Here is a 19,268-nt window from a genome sequence, read left to right as displayed (position 1 = left end):
GTCTCGTTAAAAAAATTTACTTATATTTCCAACTTAATTTCGGGACTCCAGTTAGGATATCTGGTCACTTCTTACTCCAGTTTTGTTATAGTTATACTCTATAAAAGGTGCAAGCTAATTGTGGCAGTGCATTGAAACACCCGCAAAGCAGTCCTCCGGAGCTGCTGGAGCATTCAGAGTACCCTGGATATTTTGCTGCTGGTTTCAGTTCTGGGATTGTCTCATTTGCACTAATCGTCTCGCACATGTGTGTTGAACATGAGCCAGTTTGAGCTCATCGCTTCACATGATAATTGTGCGTCCTCGTCATTCTAGTGACTTTGGCACATTTGAATTCCACTGGGTTTTGGACAATCAATTTTTTGACATCAATTCGGACTGCCCCGATAGGCAGTAAGGGAGGCTACGCATGCAAGGATGGCGCGCTGCAGTAGAAGGCATCGTACAAAACAGCATTCAGGGGCCGGCTGCTTGCGGTGATTCAGGGAGAGATGAGCGGAACCACCCCGGTCTCCGTAATCTATGACCCTGTATACGGAAATCCGTACCAACCCAGATTCGTGATATGCTGCCTTTAAATGTCGATACATCCTATCGTACTGAACTCAAGGTAATACCTTGGATTCTTTTTCAGTAGAGTAGTCACACAACATTTCTCCACAACTATCACTTTATTTTATTTTTTCAGGATGATTGCATGGCAGCGATATTATGATACTACTACACGAACGATGACATCTTCATTTTACTACTGCTCTCTCATGTAATAGCAGAAGTCTGATTGTTAGGTCAATGCACATTTTGGACTTCCTGTAATGTTCGTCCAGCTCGCCCTGTGGTCTGTAAAGGATTAAAGTAGACCACTGTAACTGTACTTATTCTAAATTTTTGCCACGAAGTCAAAGCTTTTTTTCTGAGAATCCGGAAGTCTTCTACATTACCTTATTCAAGATATGAGGTAAGCGCTAGCCGATATGTCGGTCTTTGAAGATGCGAACCGTTGTGATGCCTTCTGTAGTCAAAATTGTCTGATGATAAATCACTGATGGGTCCGATTTTTCTAGGCTCTGAAGAGATCGAACCCCAAAATGTTACCAGATAGTAAAAAAGGATCAATATCTATCTTGACTACGCTGCTAATCCGTCGATGTTTAAAGTCTAGCTAAATTTCCACAGTTTCGCCTAGGTCTCCAACGTCGTTCATGTGCTACTGGACCGTACGATGACTTTCTCTCGAAATTTTGACAAACTCTAGTAGTAGTACTTGGATAAACACCACAACAGAGAACAAATTCTCTCTTCTTTAAACGCGAAAAAACGTCTTTGTTTAATTGCTCTCGCACATATGGGAAAAAGAAAAGATTCTTGCTTTTTGCCTATGTTTAATTCAAGGAATATTGTGAGGAAAGTGAAAAGCGTGAAAAAAGTGCAAGGGAAGCTAAAAGTAATGCAAACAGTTCAGCACAACACAAAAGCTGAGCAATTGGTAATTTCATTATTCTGGATTGTATATACTAGATGTGGCAAGAAAAAAAAATTGAAAAATCGGACCGGAAAGTCGAACAGAAAAAATCGCAAAACTTCTGTTTGCCACTGCATAACCAGCTGAACCACCGCATTCATGTTCTGCTGCACGTTTCTTTCGTTTTCAGTGATCATGAAGAACTTGAAGAAGGGGCTTTCTAAGAGTTTCTGCTGCAGAAGTAAAGGTATCTTTTCCCTCTCTCTCTTCTTTTGAAAAAATATAACCATTGATAAAGGATTGTGCAACTATCAATACATTTTAAGAATATTTGAACTTGACTTCACATCTTCCAGGCCGCTACGATATAGGAGCGCTCGAAGGGTTTCTCTCCAAAAACCAGCATAGAATCATGTGCTATCATAAAATGACTTGATGTCACCATGCCAAAGATGAGAGTCCCAACGTCGAATCATGTAAGCAGATTGTTACTATCTGAGCAGCCACATACGCATATGCAATTTCTGAAAGAAAGGTTCTGGCAAAAATTACGACGGTAACAGTTCTACCTCTTTCTCTCTGCACCGGCGTCCCTATTTATTGTTGTGGGACAGGGCTCAAGACAAAAACACCGAGTAGAAATTGAGTGTAATTCACTCTCCAAAACGCTTCCGCCTCACTAACACCCACAAATGGTGTTTTTTTTTTCGAAATTGCAACAGGTTTTTAGTGGAAATAAAATTTGAAATATTAAAAACATTAATGACGGAGAGGTAAGAAGTTGTAGGTAACAGCAGCTGCTTCGGTTTTCTGGTAGAAATTTACGGAAAGAGTTCGACGGTCTAAAGTTCCAAACCAATTAAGCTTAAAGAAGCAAACACCACAAAACGTCTAAACTCCAGCTTACACCGTAGGTTCTGGATGGTATACTTTTATTTCCATAATTTTAATAAGTATAATTTCATGGTCGTAGCATATTTATGTTCATAATGGTTTTACTCTTCGTGAACATTAGCAGGAAGAAGTTGCCACTTCCCATTTCGGTGCCCAAGCTCTATTTGGTGCGAGGACGACTAATATCGTTTACGTAGACCGCATGCGACTATCTTCATATAGAAAGAATAAATGTTGATCAATCCCGATGGGGGATGCGCTTAACCGTTCGACTTCGACTCAGACTTCGTTTGAGGTTTATGAACGCGCGTGCAGCCTTACACTGACTTGGGAGGAGGGGGGGCTAGCCGATGTGCATAGTTACTGTTTTATCCTCTCGGACAAGTCTGGTACCAATTTATCGGCCCCGGAGGTATGAAATGCTTGGTTTGCACTGCGGATTCGAACCTCCGACCAACTGTAGCTACAGCGACCTCTTACCGACTGAGATACACGCCCCTGCCTTCATATACTGGTTGTTAATATACATAAAAGCAAACTGAAAATGAGAAAAAAAAACAAACTGTGATGAGTTGTTTTGGCACATTCGACAACACTGTCCTCCAGCAAGCAGATAGTCACAATCGTTTTCACGAAAAAAATGAGTAGCGACGTAGAGCTTAACCACTGGAATAGGAGGTTCTTTCCATGAGAACTGTCCATCAATCCTGTGAGTATTACGGGCTTGTATGCTTAGTTATTTTGGTCCCCAAAGCAACTCAAAGCCGATTTTAACGAAGGTTTGTAGGCTCAATAAAAAAAAAAGCTTGCTTTCTCGCTCTGTTTTTAAAAGGTGGTTGTGTTTTATTTCTTACTATAAATATCCAGAAGCCAATATCATGGACACAGAATGTGATCATTATCATGAGTGAGCCTCAGTAAGTTTCACTTTTAACCTTTGTTTCACCAGCACATGGCTAGGTTTGTGTAATGATTATAGTAAGCAAGTTTCTGCTCAGGAGCTCCTGTTCTAGGTCGGAAAAAGAAGAAAGCTCTCGTAGGCAGTTTACATCCCGACGTCAAAAAAGAAGGTTCGTTGCTTCCTGCAAGTACTTACATTTTTGTGAGGTGTTAGTTGCACCTCATTAGATTGCAAATGAAAAGTGGTTTGGGGCAAGGGTCTAGGCTCATGGAAATCTAACTTCATTTGCTTGACTTGGCCTAATCGGTGGCTGATTTTCGCGCCTGACCCTATCACTACCTCATATCCCGCGAAACCTGACGTCTCGCCCAAAGTGCCTATCCACGTCGAATGTCATCGGTTCCGCTTTAGTCCTCAGTTTTTCGTTTCCTTCACCGAAGTTTCAGTCACGTGGCCTCTTCCAGCCTGAGCCCGAAGGAATCCTCAGAATACGTTGGAACAGTAGGTATGCAAGTTTTCTCATGTGCAGGGTGAAGCGTGTGATGATATTTTACCATAGGGAATCGTGAAGACAGGGAGTTGCACGGGGTGTGCGGTGAGCAATAGTGAATGGAGGATAGCTTCATAACTTGGAACAAATAAACGATAAAAAGGATAAAGTTCTGGCTCTCATCAGTCCGCTTGGGATGGTGGTCAGCCGATGCATCAAGTCAGTGTTCTTATCCTTCCAAACACGTCTGGTACCAATTTATCGACCCCAGAGGGATGAATGGCTTGGTGAGCACTAGGGCGGACTCGAACCTCCGATCGATCGTGCAGGAAGCGGAACTTCTAACCGCTAAACTACACCCGCCCCCTTGGAACAAGGGTTGCGTAATGATAAGTAATTACATCATGATCATGATCATGATATATAATAACGAGCTTAGTCCGTGTGTGTGTTTGTCTGTGTGTCACGAAATTCGAAAACGGGGGTGCGACGGGTCCACCCGGCGTCGGATTGGTGCGCTGGGGTCAGATAGCTATAAAATGGGTTGCGACGGGTCCCGCGGTGTCGGATTGGCACGCCGGCGCCAGATACCTATAGAAGGGGGTGCGACGGGTCCACCGGCGCCAGATACCAATAGATGGGGGTGCGACGGGTCCACCGGCGTCAGATACCTATAGAAGGGGGTGGGACGAGTCCACCGGCGTTGCACTAGTGCGCCGGCGCCAGATACCTGTAGAAGGGGGTGCGACGGGTACACCAGCGCCAGATTGCCATAATATGGGGTGCGACGGGTCCACCGGCGCCAGATATTTAGAGAAGGGGGTGGGACGGGTCCACCGGCGCCAGATTGCTATAATATGGGGTGCGCCGGCGCCAGTTACCTCGGTGGACCCGGTCGTTGGTGCGCAATAACTTAGTGTGCATGACGCAAAAGGTAAATGGTTGCAGCCGTTTCATAGCCGTAACCACTTGGCACTTTGCTCTTCACCTTTATGACTCCTCTGCGTGCCTATTTCCTTCTTCTTTCGCCTCAAGTTTGTAGGATGCAGTTCTCAGAAAGTAACATGCATGCAAATGGCTGCTTAAATAGTAGTAAGATGTTTATGTGATCTGACGTGGAACGTTATCTTTATCAGTAGAATAATGTCTTTCACGTCATTGAATGTTAAAACATCAACTATTGGGATTGTATCTATATTATTCTGGCTTCGAAGGAGTGTTTGCAGCTGATGGTCGAATATTCTCCAAATGTAGAATTGACGCGTTTGGAAGGAAAACTCCGTAATCTTTCGCCTTAATTTATAATATAAAGAAGAGAAGGAAAGCGTTGTTAAAAAAAAACACAAATATAATTTTACATAAAACACCACTGCTATTAAGTTTCATTGATCAGTGAAGGGGAGCGAAGCTAAAATCACCAAAAGTCTGAAGTCCGGCTTTAGCAGGACATTCAGACTGGTATATATATATATATATATATATATATATATATATATATATATATATATATATATATACCAGTCTGAACGTGCGGCTAAAGCCGGACTTCAGTGTTCTGTGGTGTTTGCTTCGCTCGCCTTCACTGATCAACGTGAAGTAATATTAGTACCGTTTTCTATGAAATTGGATTAGTGTATCTCCGACAATCTTTCTTCCTTTTTATATTATAACTAAAAGCAAAAGATTCGTTCCGCTTGGCTGATGCTAGGTGTTATCAGTATGATGTCATCAGCAAAGCGCAAATGGTGTAGCTGCTGACCATCATCCTTCACTCCCGTGTCGTCCAATTCCAACTTTCGCATTGCGTTCTCGAGGGTGGCTGTGAATATTTTGGGTGAAATTGTATAATTCTGTCAGACCCCCCTCTTCACGTCAATGATGATATTCTTGTAAAATGGCGAAATTCCGGTCGTGAAGTTACTGTACAACTCTCGAAGTACCTTTATGTACTGAGTTGGGACGCCTTGGTTGTCCAAGGCTTCCATGACCGCTTCCGTCTCAACTGAGTCGAAGGCCTTCTTCAAGTCGATGAAGGCGAGACAGAGCGGCATCCTGTACTCGTGATACTTCGATGAGTTTCGAAACAGTGTGAATGTGGTCGATCGTGCTGAATCCTTTTCGAAACCCTGCTTGCTCGCATGGCTGTCCTTCATCCAAGGCTTTTTCAATCCTATTAAGGATTACTCTTGTAAAGAGCTTGTAGATGACGGACAGTAGGCAGATTGGACGATAATTGCCGATGTCATTTGGATCTCCCTTTTTATACAACAACACGGTCTTGCTGGTCTTCCACCGCGTACCGTACGATTTCTTACCGACATAATAGCATGTCGTATCTCGGACGGGAGAACCTCTGGAATGACTTGTCCGTCTTCCCTCAGATGGTGAGGAGGTAAATGGACATGGCTGTTGAAGAGATCAGAGTAGAAGTCGTAGATAATTTTCTCCATCCCCCTTCTCGATGCAATGGCTGTTCCGTTTGGGTTCCGGAGAGCAGTCATCCTCGTCTTGCGACTAGCGAAGTCTCGACGGGCATAGCGGATGCTTTTCCCCGCCTCTGCAGCTTCAGCCAGCACTTCTGCTCTTCTCTCTTTAAGGTCTTCCTTTATCGCCTCTCTGCAAGCTCGGACGTGAGTTCTTGGTTGCCTGCGGCTCGCGCTGCTCCAGGCTGGCGTATCAGCTCAAGAGTTTCAAGAGACAGGCATCTCTTGGTGGTTTTAAAACTCTCAGCCTTCTTCGCGCAGTCGTGAAGGTGTTCAACAAGCCGGTCATATTCCTCGTCGATGTTGTCCATTGCGGAATGTTCCCAAAAGCCAGCTAGCGTAGCGAAGAGATCCCAGTTGATGATAGTCCTGCGATTTCTCTCTCTGAACTTGGCGGCTTTCTCTGCTCTCCTTGTGAAGGAAAATCTTCACAAAGGAGGAAGCGATGGTCCGATCCCGTATAGAACTTTGGTACAACAGCGACGTCCGTCAGGCAGAACCTTTTATTGACGATGATGTGGTCTACTTCATTACGGTCATCCACCCGGTGACTCCCACGTGCAGCGTAGAGAGGAGGGCTTCTGGAATTGCGAGTTCCCATGGATGGTCTTAGTCGTCATGATGAACTCGGAGAGCCTCTCCCCCTGGTCATTCCATTGTAGGCCGTGGGTCCCGATGTGAAGTTCCTTCGGCGTTCTTCTTGGGCCAACTTAGGCGTTGAAATCGCCAATTATGACCTTGTAGAAGGCATGATCTTCTCGGTAGAACTTCTCCAGGTCCATATAGAAAGCTTCGATTTCTTCTTCTTCGTAGCTTGATGTTGGAACGTAAGCGACGAAGATAGTCAAAGCTGGTGTTGGACTACGTCTTCTCATCTGCAGACGTCCGATTCGGGTCGTAAGTTATTCGAAAGAGTCGATGTTCTTTGCCATACTCATGTTGACGAGGACGCCAACTCCACCAACACCTCTACTGTCGCATGTACCTAAGAACAGTTCTTCTCCAGTTTCATATACGGCGTTGAGAGGATGACGTCGTCTCGTCTCGGTCAGTGCGATGACGTCGTACTTGATTTTCTTGGCCTGCATCATCAGATAAGCGTACGTGCGTTATAAGTACAGATCGCCATCCTAGTCCTTTTCCGTTTCGGTAGCCTACATGACTTCTGCAAACCCCGTCTTCCTATCGTTACCGTACTAGGCTTTCCTCCGGAATCAGGAGACTCTTTTCTATTACTGTTTTACTTTAATTTTAAAACCCATGGGCAGGTTGCAAGCCTCTAGTCCCATCAGTTTCTGGGAGAAATTCCATTCTCCCGGAGTGGAAATATGGAGCTTATTTGTTGGAGGCGACTCCAAACCGCCCCCCTTGCACCTCCCAGTCACTTGATTGCAGGCTTTTGGCCGGACCGACGTGCGGGATACAAGGATGTCATGAGTCAGTCCTGGCTCAGCAGAAACATCCCCTGAATCCACCCGCGTCTCTGGGCAAGCACAAGGTCGCTTTTGGTCCGCAATTAGCCCCCTATCCGCCACCCGGGGACGCGCCACGTAGCCTCGCGACTAACCGGCTCTGATCCCTCTAGTGAAGGAGATCCATGGATATATATATATAATGATATCATGATCATGATATATAATAACGAGCTTAGTCCGTGTGTGTGTGTGTGTGTGTGTGTGTGTGTGTGTGTGTGTGTGTGTGTGTGTGTGTGTGTGTGTGTGTGTGTGTGTGTGTGTGTGTGTGTGTGTGTGTGTGTGTGTGTGTGTGTCACGAAATTCGAAAAAAGGGGTGCGACGGGGTCCACCCGGCGTCGAATTGGTACGCTGGGATCAGATAGCTATAAAATGGTTTGCGACGGGTCCACCGGCGTCAGATACCTATAGAAGGGGGTGCGACGAGTCCACTGGGGTCAGATTGGTGCGCCGGCGCCAGATTGCTATAATATGCGACGGATCCACCGGCGTCGGTGGACCCGGTCATGGCGAAACGTGTAAACCAAAAAAAGTGGGCCGTTCAGCCGACCACGCGATTTGCCCACCTTTATGACTCCTCCGCGTGCCTATTTCCTTCTTCTCCCTCAAGTTTTAGCATGCCGTCTCAGAAAGTGGAAACGCACAAACCTAAAAGACAAGATGTTACGGATCGACGAGAACGTTACATATCAGAGAATGATGTCTTTCACGCATTATGTTAAAACATCATTCTTAAACGTTTAAAAAACAGGAAAAAACCCATATTCGCGGATACTTTAAATTGTCTATAATATATGATAAGGAGTGTTAAGCGAAGTCGAATGTCCAAAGAGAACGACGCGTTAGGAAGATCATGAAATTTCGCCCTTATTATAATAAAAAAAAAAGTTTGTTAAGATACACGATCCGGTACCGTCATTGTGCGCTTGTTGTTCGTTTTTTCTTTCGAAATTCGAAAAAGCGTTCACCGGCGTCAGATTGGTGCGCTGGCGCCAGATACCTATAGAAGATGGTGCGACGGGCCAACGGTGCCAGATTGCCATAATATGGGTGCGACGGATCCACCGGCGTCGGTGGACCCGGTCATTGGTGCGCGATAACTTAGTGTGAATGACGCAAAAGATAAATGGTTGGAGCCGTTTTATAGCCGTGACCACTGGGCGATTTGCTCTTCACCTTTATGACTCCTCCGCGTGCCTATTTCCTTCTTCGCTCGCCTCAAGTTTGTAGCATGCCGTTCTCAGAAAGTGGAAACACGCATGCAAACGGTTGCTTAAATAGTAGCAAGATGTTTACGTGATCTGACGTGGAACGTTATCATTATCAGTAGGATAATGTCTTTAACGTCATTTAATGTTAAAACATCAACTATTGGGAGAAATCAAAAGGAATACCCATACTTCGAGTAATGCTTTCAAATTGTATCTATATTATTCTGGCATCGAAGGAGTGTTTGTAGCTGATGGTCGAATATTCTTCAGATGTAGAATTGACGCGTTTAGAAGGAAAACTCCGTAATCTTTCGCCTTAATTTATAATATAAAGGAGAGAAGGAAAGCGTTGTTAAAAACGCAAATCTAATTTTACAGAAAACACCTCTACTATTAACTTTCATTGATCATTTGATTTCATTGTCAAGGGGAGCGAAGCTAAAACCACCGAAAGTCTGAAGTCCGGCTTCAGCCGGACATTCAGACTGGTACATTATAAAATACCACTCCTAACGTCCGGCTAAAACTGGACTTCAGACTTTCCGTGGTGTTCGCTTCGCTTCTCTTCATTAAAAATGAATTTTCTTCAATGAAAATTAATAATGGTGACATCTTCTGTGAAATTAGACTTGTATTTTTCTAAGGACGCTTTTTCGACACGATTTGAAACCACTGCTTGAAGTACGGGTTTTCCTCTTGTTTTTGCCCAACAGTTATCACAGAATGATATTTTAAAGTAAAATGACGTGAACGACCATTCTACTGATAAAAATAACGTTCCACGCCAGATCATTTAAACTGTCGGCTACTTTTCAAGCAGCCGTTTGCATGCGTGCTTCAACTTTCTGATGAAAGCATGTTACCAACCTGAGCAAAAGTGCAAGGAAACGGACACGTGGAGGGGTCATAGAGGTGTTGCAACCGTTTCATTTACTTTTTGGGACATGCTCGCGATGCTACTGCGCGGATACTACTGCACCAAGGCACACGAATTCCATGAATTCCATGAAAATTCATGGAAAAAATTTTCCATTGAAATTAATGACTCAATAAACTCAGATTTTGTGCACATTGTTAGTTTTAAAAGATCGCAAATAACTTTCCTAAGACCTAGAAAAATACTTTGGGTGGCTTTCATAAAGGAAGGTTTGTACTACAAAATGGTCACATCGCTGTTTTCGAGGCCGTTTAGTTTTTTTTTTTTGGAAAACATGCTTCGCGCTAAGCTACTGAATTTTTATTTTAGTTATTGAATTTTACTCAAAATCAAAAATTTTTGGTCGAGCGAGCAAAAACCGGAATTTTGGCAAGCTTTCCCATTCCAGATAAGTGGAACGTGGTTATGAAAAATCACACATATATTCGGATAGAGAGACTAAGAAAATCCTTATGTGCAAAGTTTCTCCTTTTCTGACGGTCTCTCTCTCAAAATTTAGATAGGAAAAAACCAAAAAATTCAAAGTTTGTCCCAACTAAACTCCAATAAAAACTAGGAAGTTGAAATAAATAGCGGTGTATCGAACATCGAATTTAGATAGAATATTGAACACGAGTGACTACATAAGGTATTTCCATAACATTGCTCGGTATAGCATAGTGATTCTTGTAACTCCTTCATAGTTTTCATTCATTGGGAATGGTAGAATAGCAACAGTATTTTCATGCAGAACCATATCCATACAGTACCAATTCAACGCTTTTAGTTCCAATCCGTCGCCCTATTCATTTATTCATATATTTAGAGCTCGCTGGCTCAAAAAGGGTGTGGCAAAGATGAATACAAACTCGAATATAACTTTAGTACTTGAACGCACCCGAAAGTCAGGAAGATAGCTATTAAGACCTGAGGAGTAATCAAAGTGTAGGCAGAATATAGATACTAGTGACATTCATTCACATCAGCCAGCACGATGTCCTCTTCAAAGAATTAATAGGTGTAGCACCGGCAGTCCGCCAAACGGGTATACTGGCTAAACCGCTCAACGGATGTATAGCTATGGAAGGACGAGTATTATAGGGTTGATAAAGAAGATGAAGAAGGAAACACCAATAACGGAACAAAAACTTAAGCGTAAGGCCTTGGAAAATATCGTACTTGTCTGATCCCTGCTAATAAAGTAGGAAGCGGATAGTTTGATTCAGAAGTATATGTAAAAAGAAATAAAAAAAAGTGTAATCTACCTACTAGCGACATAACTAATAAAACAATGACAAACAGCAAACAGACGAAACAGCAGTCCAAAAGCATTAAAAGCATCGAAAGGTTGACATAAACACGAATGTGGAAGAAACGCTCCGAATATCGTAAAGGTAGGGGAGGGCGGTTGGGCTTAGAATGGGTTTGGCAACATTGTGTGTCTTTCGAGGAAGATGAATTGTCCACTAGGAAGGGCTGAAATCAGGAAAAGATGTTAACGGGATTTCGAAGTTGTAAAGTTGAAGTATATTGTAAAGTTCGCTGTTCTCTGCCATAAGAACACGCATAGGAAGGGAGCGAAGTCATTTAGCGGTTCGAAAAAGGCACGTATTAGAGAGATGAGAGTACTTTCTGTTGAAGTCAATGCTATATATCCAATACAAATCTTTTTATTCATAAACGGTATGTGACATATGCGCTATATGGTATATATATATCGGACGTTCAGGTTGGTTTATATATATATATATATATATATATATATATATATATATATAAACCAATCTGAACGTCCGGCTAAAGCTGGGCTTCAGACTTTTTGTGGCGTTCGCTTCGCTCCCCTTCACTAATCAACGAAAATTAACAGTAGTGGCATTTTCTGTGAAGTTAGAATTGTGATTTTCTAACAACGTTTACTTCTTTTTCTTAAAGGAAATTTAGGCTAAAGACTCATAATTTTCTTTGTTAACGCGTCAGTGCTACAATTGGAGATCATACAAATCTCACCTTTAGGCACTCTTTCCATACCAATGTAATATAGACACGACCTGGAATCATTACTCAAAATATAGGTTTCCCTCTAGTTTCCCTCAACCGTTATCACAGAATGATGGTTCACATGAAATGAAGCGAATGACATCATCTTATTGATAAAGATAGCGTTCTACATCAGATCATGTAAACAGTTAGCTACTATATAAGCAGCAGTTAGGATTCATGTTTCTACTTTCTGAAGAACGGAGGAGTTGAGGTGAAAGCCAATGGGAAGGTGGAACGTGGATATGAAAAATCTGCATCGTTCCATTTACATTTTGCGACATGCACACGAAGTTACTGCGCGATACTTCTACACCATGACCCAGGAACTCCACGGCGTGGGACCCGCCTCGCCGCATTTTATAGCTATTTGGCGTCGCCGAACCAACTCGACGCCGGTGGACCCGTCGCACCTCCTTCTAGAGGTGTCTGGCGCAGGTGGACCCGTCCTATACCATTTTATGGCTTTCTGGCGTCGGCACCCCAATCCGACGCCGGTGGAATCACATATATATATGTATATATATATATATATATATATATATATATATATATATAGTCTGAACGACTGGTATATATATATATATATATATATATATATATATATATACCAGTCTGAACGTCCGGCTAAAGCCGGACTTCAGACTTTCTGTGCTGTTTGCTTCGCTCGCCTTCACTAATCAACGAAAATTAATATTAGTGCAGTTTTCTGTGTATCTCCAACAATCTTTCTTCCTTTTTTATATTATAATAAAAGCGAAAGATTTCACAGCTTTCTTTCTAAACTCGTCAGTTCTACATTTGGGGAACATTCGAACTTCAGCTTCAAACACTCCTTACCAATGCATTATAGACAAAATTCAAAAGTATCACTCCAAGTATGGGTATTCCTCTTGATTTTCCCCAGTAGTTATCACAGAATGATGTTTTAACCTAAAATGACGTGAAAGACATCATTCTACTGATAATGATAACGTTCTACGTCAGATCACATAAACATCTGCTACTATTTAAGCAGCCGCTTGCATGCGTGTTTCCACTTTCTGAGAACGGCATGCTACAAACTTGAGGCGAGCGAAGAAGGAAATAGGCACGCGGAGGAGCCACAAAGGTGAAGAGCAAAGCGCCCAGTAGTCACGGCAATGTAACGGCTCCAATCATTTATCTTTTACGTCATGCACCCTGAGTTATTGCGCACCAATGACCGGGTCCACTGACGCCGGTGGATCCGTAGCATATTATAGCAATCTGGCGCCGGCGCACCAATCCGACCTCGGTGGACCTGTCGCAATCCCTTCCATAGGTTTCTGGCGCCGGTGGGCCCGTCGCAACGCCTTCTATAGGTACCTGGCGCCGGTGGACCCGTCGCACCGCCTTCTATAGGTATCTGGCGCCGGTGGACCCGTCGCACCCTTTTTTATGGACATCTGGCGCCGGCGCACCAATTTGACGCCGTAGTACCCGTCGCACCCCCTTCTATAGGTATCTGGCGCCGGTGGACCCGTCGCACCCCCTTTTTCAAATTTCGTGACACACAGACAAACACACACACACACCTACACGGACTAAGCTCGTTATTATATATCATGATCATGATATATATATATATATATATATATATAATATGGGGTGCGACGGGTCCACCGGCGCCAGATACCTGTAGAAGGGGTGCGACGGGTCCACCGGCGCCAGATATCTATAAAATGGGCTGCGACGGGTCTCGCGGCGTCGGATTGGTGCGCAATAACTTCGTGTGAATGACGCAAAAGATAGATGGTTGCAGCCGTTTGATAGCAGTGGTCACAGGACGCTTTGCTTTTCATCTTTATGACTCCTCCGCGTGCCTATTTCCTTCTTCGTTCGCCTCACGTTTGTAGCATGCCGTTCTCAGAAATTCAGACTGGTATATAATAACGAGCTTAGTGTGTGTGTGTGTGTGTGTGTGTTTGTCTGTGCGTCACGAAATTCGAAAAGGGGGTGCGACGGGTCCACCCGGCGCCAGATACCTATAGAAGTGGGTGGGACGTGTCCACCGGCGCCAGATAAATATAGAAGAGCGTGCGACGGGTCCAACGGCGCCAGACTGCTATAATATGGGGTGCGACGGATCCACCGGCGTCGGTGGACCCGGTCATTGGAGCGCAATAAATTAGTGTGCATGACGCAAAAGGTAAATGGTTGCAGCCGTTTCATAGCCGTAACCACATGACGCTTTGCTCTTCACCTTTATGACTACTCCCGTGTGCCTATTTCCTTCTTCTTTCGCCTCAAGTTTGTAGCATGCCGTTCTCAGAAACTGGCTGCTTAAATAGTAGCAAAATGTTTATGTGATTTGACGTGGAACGTTATCTTTATCAGCAGTATGATGTCTTTCGCGTTATTTTATGTTAAAACATCATTCTGTGATAACTATTGGGGGAAAACAGGAGGAACATCCATACTTCGAGTAATGCTTTCAAATTGTATCTATATTATTCTGGCATCGAAGGAGTGTTTGTAGCTGATGATCGAATATTCTCCAAATGTAGAATTGACGCGTTTGGAAGGAAAACTCCTTAACCTTTCGCTTTAATTTATAATATAAAGAAGAGAAGGAAAGCGTTGTTAAAAAACACAAATATAATTTTACATAAAACACCACTACCATTAACTTTCATTGATCAGTGAAGGGGAGCGAAGCTAAAACCACCAAAAGTCTGAAGTCCGGCTTTAGCCGGACATTCAGACTGGTATGTAATAACGAGCTTAGTCCGTGTGTGTGTGTGTGTTTTTCTGTGTGTCACGAAATTTAAAAAAGGGGGTGCGACGGCTCCACCGGCGCCAGATACCTATAGAAGGGGGTACGACGGGTCTAGCGGCGTCAGATTGGTGCGCCGGCGCCAGATACCTCGGTGGACCCGGTCGTTGGTGCGCAATAACTTAGTGTGCATGACGCAAAAGATATATGGTTGGAGCTTTTCCATAGCCGTGACCACTGGGCGCTTTGCTCTTCGCCTTTATGACTCCTCCGCGTGCCTATTTCCTTCTTCGTTCGCCTCACGTTTGTAGCATGCCGTTCTCAGAAATTCAGACTGGTATATAATAACGAGCTTAGTCCGTGTGTGTGTGTGTGTGTGTGTGTGTGTGTGTGTGTGTGTGTGTGTGTGTGTGTGTGTGTGTGTGTGTGTGTGTGTGTGTGTGTGTGTGTGTGTGTGTGTGTGTGTGTGTGTGTGTGTGTGTGTGTGTGTGTGTGTGTGTGTGTGTGTGTGTGTGTGTGTGTGTGTGTGTGTGTGTGTGTGTGTGTGTGTGTGTGTGTGTGTGTGTGTGTGTGTGTGTGTGTGTGTGTGTGTGTGTGTGTGTGTGTGTGTGTGTGTGTGTGTGTGTGTGTGTGTGTGTGTGTGTGTGTGTGTGTGTGTGTGTGTGTGTGTGTGTGTGTGTGTGTGTGTGTGTGTGTGTGTGTGTGTGTGTGTGTGTGTGTGTGTGTGTGTGTGTGTGTGTGTGTGTGTGTGTGTGTGTGTGTGTGTGTGTGTGTGTGTGTGTGTGTGTGTGTGTGTGTGTGTGTGTGTGTGTGTGTGTGTGTGTGTGTGTGTGTGTGTGTGTGTGTGTGTGTGTGTGTGTGTGTGTGTGTGTGTGTGTGTGTGTGTGTGTGTGTGTGTGTGTGTGTGTGTGTGTGTGTGTGTGCTGTTGTGTGTGGTGTGTAATGTGTATCTATATGTATGTCTGTGCATGAAGGAGTGTTTGTGTGCTGATGATCGAATATTCTCCAAATGTGAACTGACGCGTTTGGAAGAAAAATCCTTAACCTTTTGCCTTAATTTATAATATAAAGAAGAGAAGGTGTGCGTGTGTGTAAAAAACAAAATATTTTGAATTTTACATAAAACACCATACCATTAACTTTCATTGATCAGTGAAGTGGTGAGCGTGTGCTAAAAACAATGTGTGTGTGTGTCCGGTGTGCTTTAGCGTGTGTGTTAGTGTGTATGTAAGTGTGTGTGTGTGTGTGTGTGTGTGTGTGTGTTTGTCTGTGCGTCACGAAATTCGAAAAGGGGGTGCGACGGGTCCACCCGGCGCCAGATACCTATAGAAGGGGGTACGACGGGTCTAGCGGCGTCAGATAATACCGGTCACGGCGCCAGACTCTAACCGTCGGTGGACCCGGTCGTTGGTGCGCAATAACTTAGTGTGCATGACGCAAAAGATATATGGTTGGAGCTTTTCCATAGCCGTGACCACTGGGCGCTTTGCTCTTCGCCTTTATGACTTCTCCGCGTGCCAATTTCCTTCTTTGTTCGCCTCAAGTTTGTAGCATGCCCTTCTCAGAAAGTGGAAACACGCATGGAAACGGATGCTTAAATAGCAGCAAGATGTTTATGTGATCTGACGTGGTATATATATATATATATATATATATATATATATATATATATATATATATATATATACATGACAGAATAAGCCCGCTATTATATATCATGATATATATTATATTATATATGGAGAACTTTTCTTCTAGAAATGTTGCTTCCTTTATTTCTCCTCTTACAGTCGATCAAACGCTTCAAAACGTAGGAGTCCGAGACGTCGCAGCCGTAGAAAGCATAGGAAACAAAACCAAGTCCGTTTTGTAATCATTTTCTCCTCTATCACATGATTTATATGCTGTCATTTCTCCTTTTGAGAATATGAGGTTATTAGATTCGTAGATAAGTTGCATGTAACGTAATTTAAGAGATACACATGATACATTCTACGTCCATACATACATAAGAATTTTGGAGACTTACACGACACACTGTACACATACTCATACGCTACATGCATGCAGAATTGAATGCTGCCGAAAATTGAGTATTTAGGATATTCCAAGAAGTTTCAAAGATCAATCTCATCAGCTCGTACAATAAATTAAGGCATCTGCTGTCGTGGGCGCCACAATAGGAGGGCCGTTTCCTCACCTTTGAGAAACACTGATTGCTCGCGATATCCACGATCGCTTGTATGATGATTTTTCATATGTGAAAGGTGTTAAGAAGGAGTTTTGGAAGTGAGCAAGGCTATGTAATTAGGTTTAGAGCAACTGAGGACAGGATACGTAGAACCGCAGCATTTCATTACTCGAGTTTGAGGTTTCCAACTACGACGAAAGAAAATTTAGAAGAAAGTTGAGATTGCAAACGATTCAAATGCAGCAACTTTCCCATGACCTTCCTGTTGCCTAGCACGTTACGACTAGATTCAACGCACTTTACTCTAGGAGCAGGATAATTGTGAAGTCGGATCTAAACGACCTGAAACTCGTTACACTTGTGTAAGCGGCTGCGCCCAAAGGAATGTGGTGGAGCGTATTGGTGTTATCGAGGTGGGGCTATTGCAATCTGCAGCGGTGAGTGCTGGCGAAAGTCCTCTCTCGATCCCAAGTTTGACGCTATTGTTGCATGACTACTAACAAAAAAAAAAACGACCGCAGGGTTGTGCGTTGCAGTCGAAAATTTGTTCAGTGTTCCAAATTATCGTTAAGAGGATATTTCAACTGAAAAACTTATGGTCGGTATTATGTATTTGTCACTAAAATCGGTTGGCCATACTCAGCAGCCGTCCTTGTGAATACATTGTTTCTCATAGTTGACATCTCTGTATAGTTTTAGTTCAGGTCCAAAAATTGACTGATGATGAACTCTCCAAGTTGGCTGCAGAGGCACGATATCGAGAGGGGCTTGAACAACTTTATGCAACTGTTAGATGTCATGGATTATCCAGGTACCTAAGATTATTAGCGCACACTCCATTAACACTGTTCTGTTCCAGAAATACCACAAACAAAGCAACATTTCCTTCTCAACATTTATTAACTTCTACTAACCAGGTTGCTTGGGTAAAATGTAGTTGGGATGACACTCAGTGGCGCAACTATTTCTCGAAGTGAATAATTAAGTCACTCGGGTCTAAGCATTAGTCTTAGAGGATCTATGACATGTAAGCTAAAGTTACTAGGAGAAAAAAGTAAGTTAGAGCGTCGAGAAATTAAGAGCTCCACTGAGTGCTCCCTCCCATCCCACCACCCCTTCCCCAACTCATGTTCCCCCTTACTTTAGTTGTCGTTCACTACCATGAAAAATTCACTTGTATCTTCACTTGCTTAAGGCGGCATACAACGAATCTGGCGTGGTAAGAGAGTCCGCGGGAAAAGATAGAGATGGAGTTGTAGGTTGCGGAAACCAGCACTGTTCCGCTCATCTCTCCGGAGTCGCAAAATCCTAAAAAAAAATCCAGTCATCGCTTAAGAAAAGGCGTGCAATGGCGCTCGTTTCTATTCTCCTTGCGCCACGTCTGTGCACTCTACAATTCCCTCAGTAGTCTATTCATTGGTTCTACTTCAAGAGCCTAGTGAAGAGGCCTCATCAATCTTCGACCGCAACGCAGTTGGATTTGGCGCATGCACAAGGTTGGCGCCTTGCAACTGAGATCGTGGTACAAAAAAAGGGGTCTTCCACGCTGTTTCTTTACGACGACTTTTGAAAGATGACCGGAACCAAAACGTGAAAAGCTAGAGACCGGACTGGTCCCGGAACACAGAACCCCATCTCTAGCTTTTCGAGTGGATTCCTTCACTACGCCAGATTCGTGGTATGCTGCCTTCAAATTATGCTTGCGTTAAAGGCATCACTCCACGAATCTGAGGTGGTGCGGATTTCAGGTGGAGTATTCTTATAAGGGATAGTAGATTATGGAGAGGATGGTGATTCCGTCCATTTCTTCCTGATTACCGTAAAAAACGGCCCTGAAGATACGGCTTCAGGCGGCTATTTTCTACAGGGGGTTCGACTGGAGCGCATCAGCCTTGTGCGGCGCCGCATCTTCCGGGCCGTTTTTTACGGCATTTAGGAAGAAGTGGACGTAATCACCCTCCTCTCTATAATCTACTATCCCTTATAAGAATACTCCACTTGAAATCTGCACCACCTCAAATTCGTGGGGTGATGCCTTTAAGAGCGTTTGGACGTCCTCGTAATCAGTCAGCTGTAAGTTGCGGATCCTACGGATGATACACTTCCATTCTTGTTTTTCCTTGTCTGGTCTTTTGTCTGCCATTAGAGATATTTAGGAGCTAAAATTCTCAAGTCTTTAACCTGTTCCACTCAAAACATTTCGAGTGCCTCTCACTGGACTTTTCACTGCCGTGGTCGCTTATGTCGTAACAAGTAGTAGAGTAGACGATGCAGCAAATATGACCAAACCTTGTGTAGTTGAATCGTCAGCCATTGTTTGTTAACAGCTACTATCCTGATATTTTCTTTGATATCTTGTTCGTTGTGCCCAAACAGAAATCTCAAGTACTTGTGGAATCAGTTCATCTGAGAAACCTCTTTTTTTTTTTTTTTTTTTTTTTTTTTTTTTTTTTTTTTTTTTTTTTTTGTTATCC

The 19,268-nt window shown here is 43.6% G+C and overlaps 1 protein-coding gene across 1 annotated transcript in view; it reads left to right on the top strand.

The window, feature by feature from the left end:
• Positions 1-3,308: 3,308 nt before the first annotated feature.
• The window catches only part of RB195_010080 (uncharacterized protein), a gene marked incomplete at both ends in the record, with an annotated part of 39,613 nt that continues 23,653 nt past the window's right edge, over positions 3,309-19,268 (top strand). Inside the window, 4 exons of the mRNA XM_064190921.1 lie at positions 3,309-3,316; positions 3,370-3,426; positions 16,394-16,463; positions 17,499-17,605. Coding sequence (XP_064048504.1) covers positions 3,309-3,316; positions 3,370-3,426; positions 16,394-16,463; positions 17,499-17,605 — 242 coding nt within the window. The remainder of the gene's footprint in view (positions 3,317-3,369; positions 3,427-16,393; positions 16,464-17,498; positions 17,606-19,268) is intronic.

Source organism: Necator americanus, chromosome III, assembly GCF_031761385.1.
Source record: "Necator americanus strain Aroian chromosome III, whole genome shotgun sequence".
NCBI lineage: Eukaryota > Metazoa > Nematoda > Chromadorea > Rhabditida > Ancylostomatidae > Necator > Necator americanus.
The sequence above is the reverse complement of the archived record's forward strand: the minus strand, read 5'-3'. Positions and strand labels throughout refer to the sequence as shown.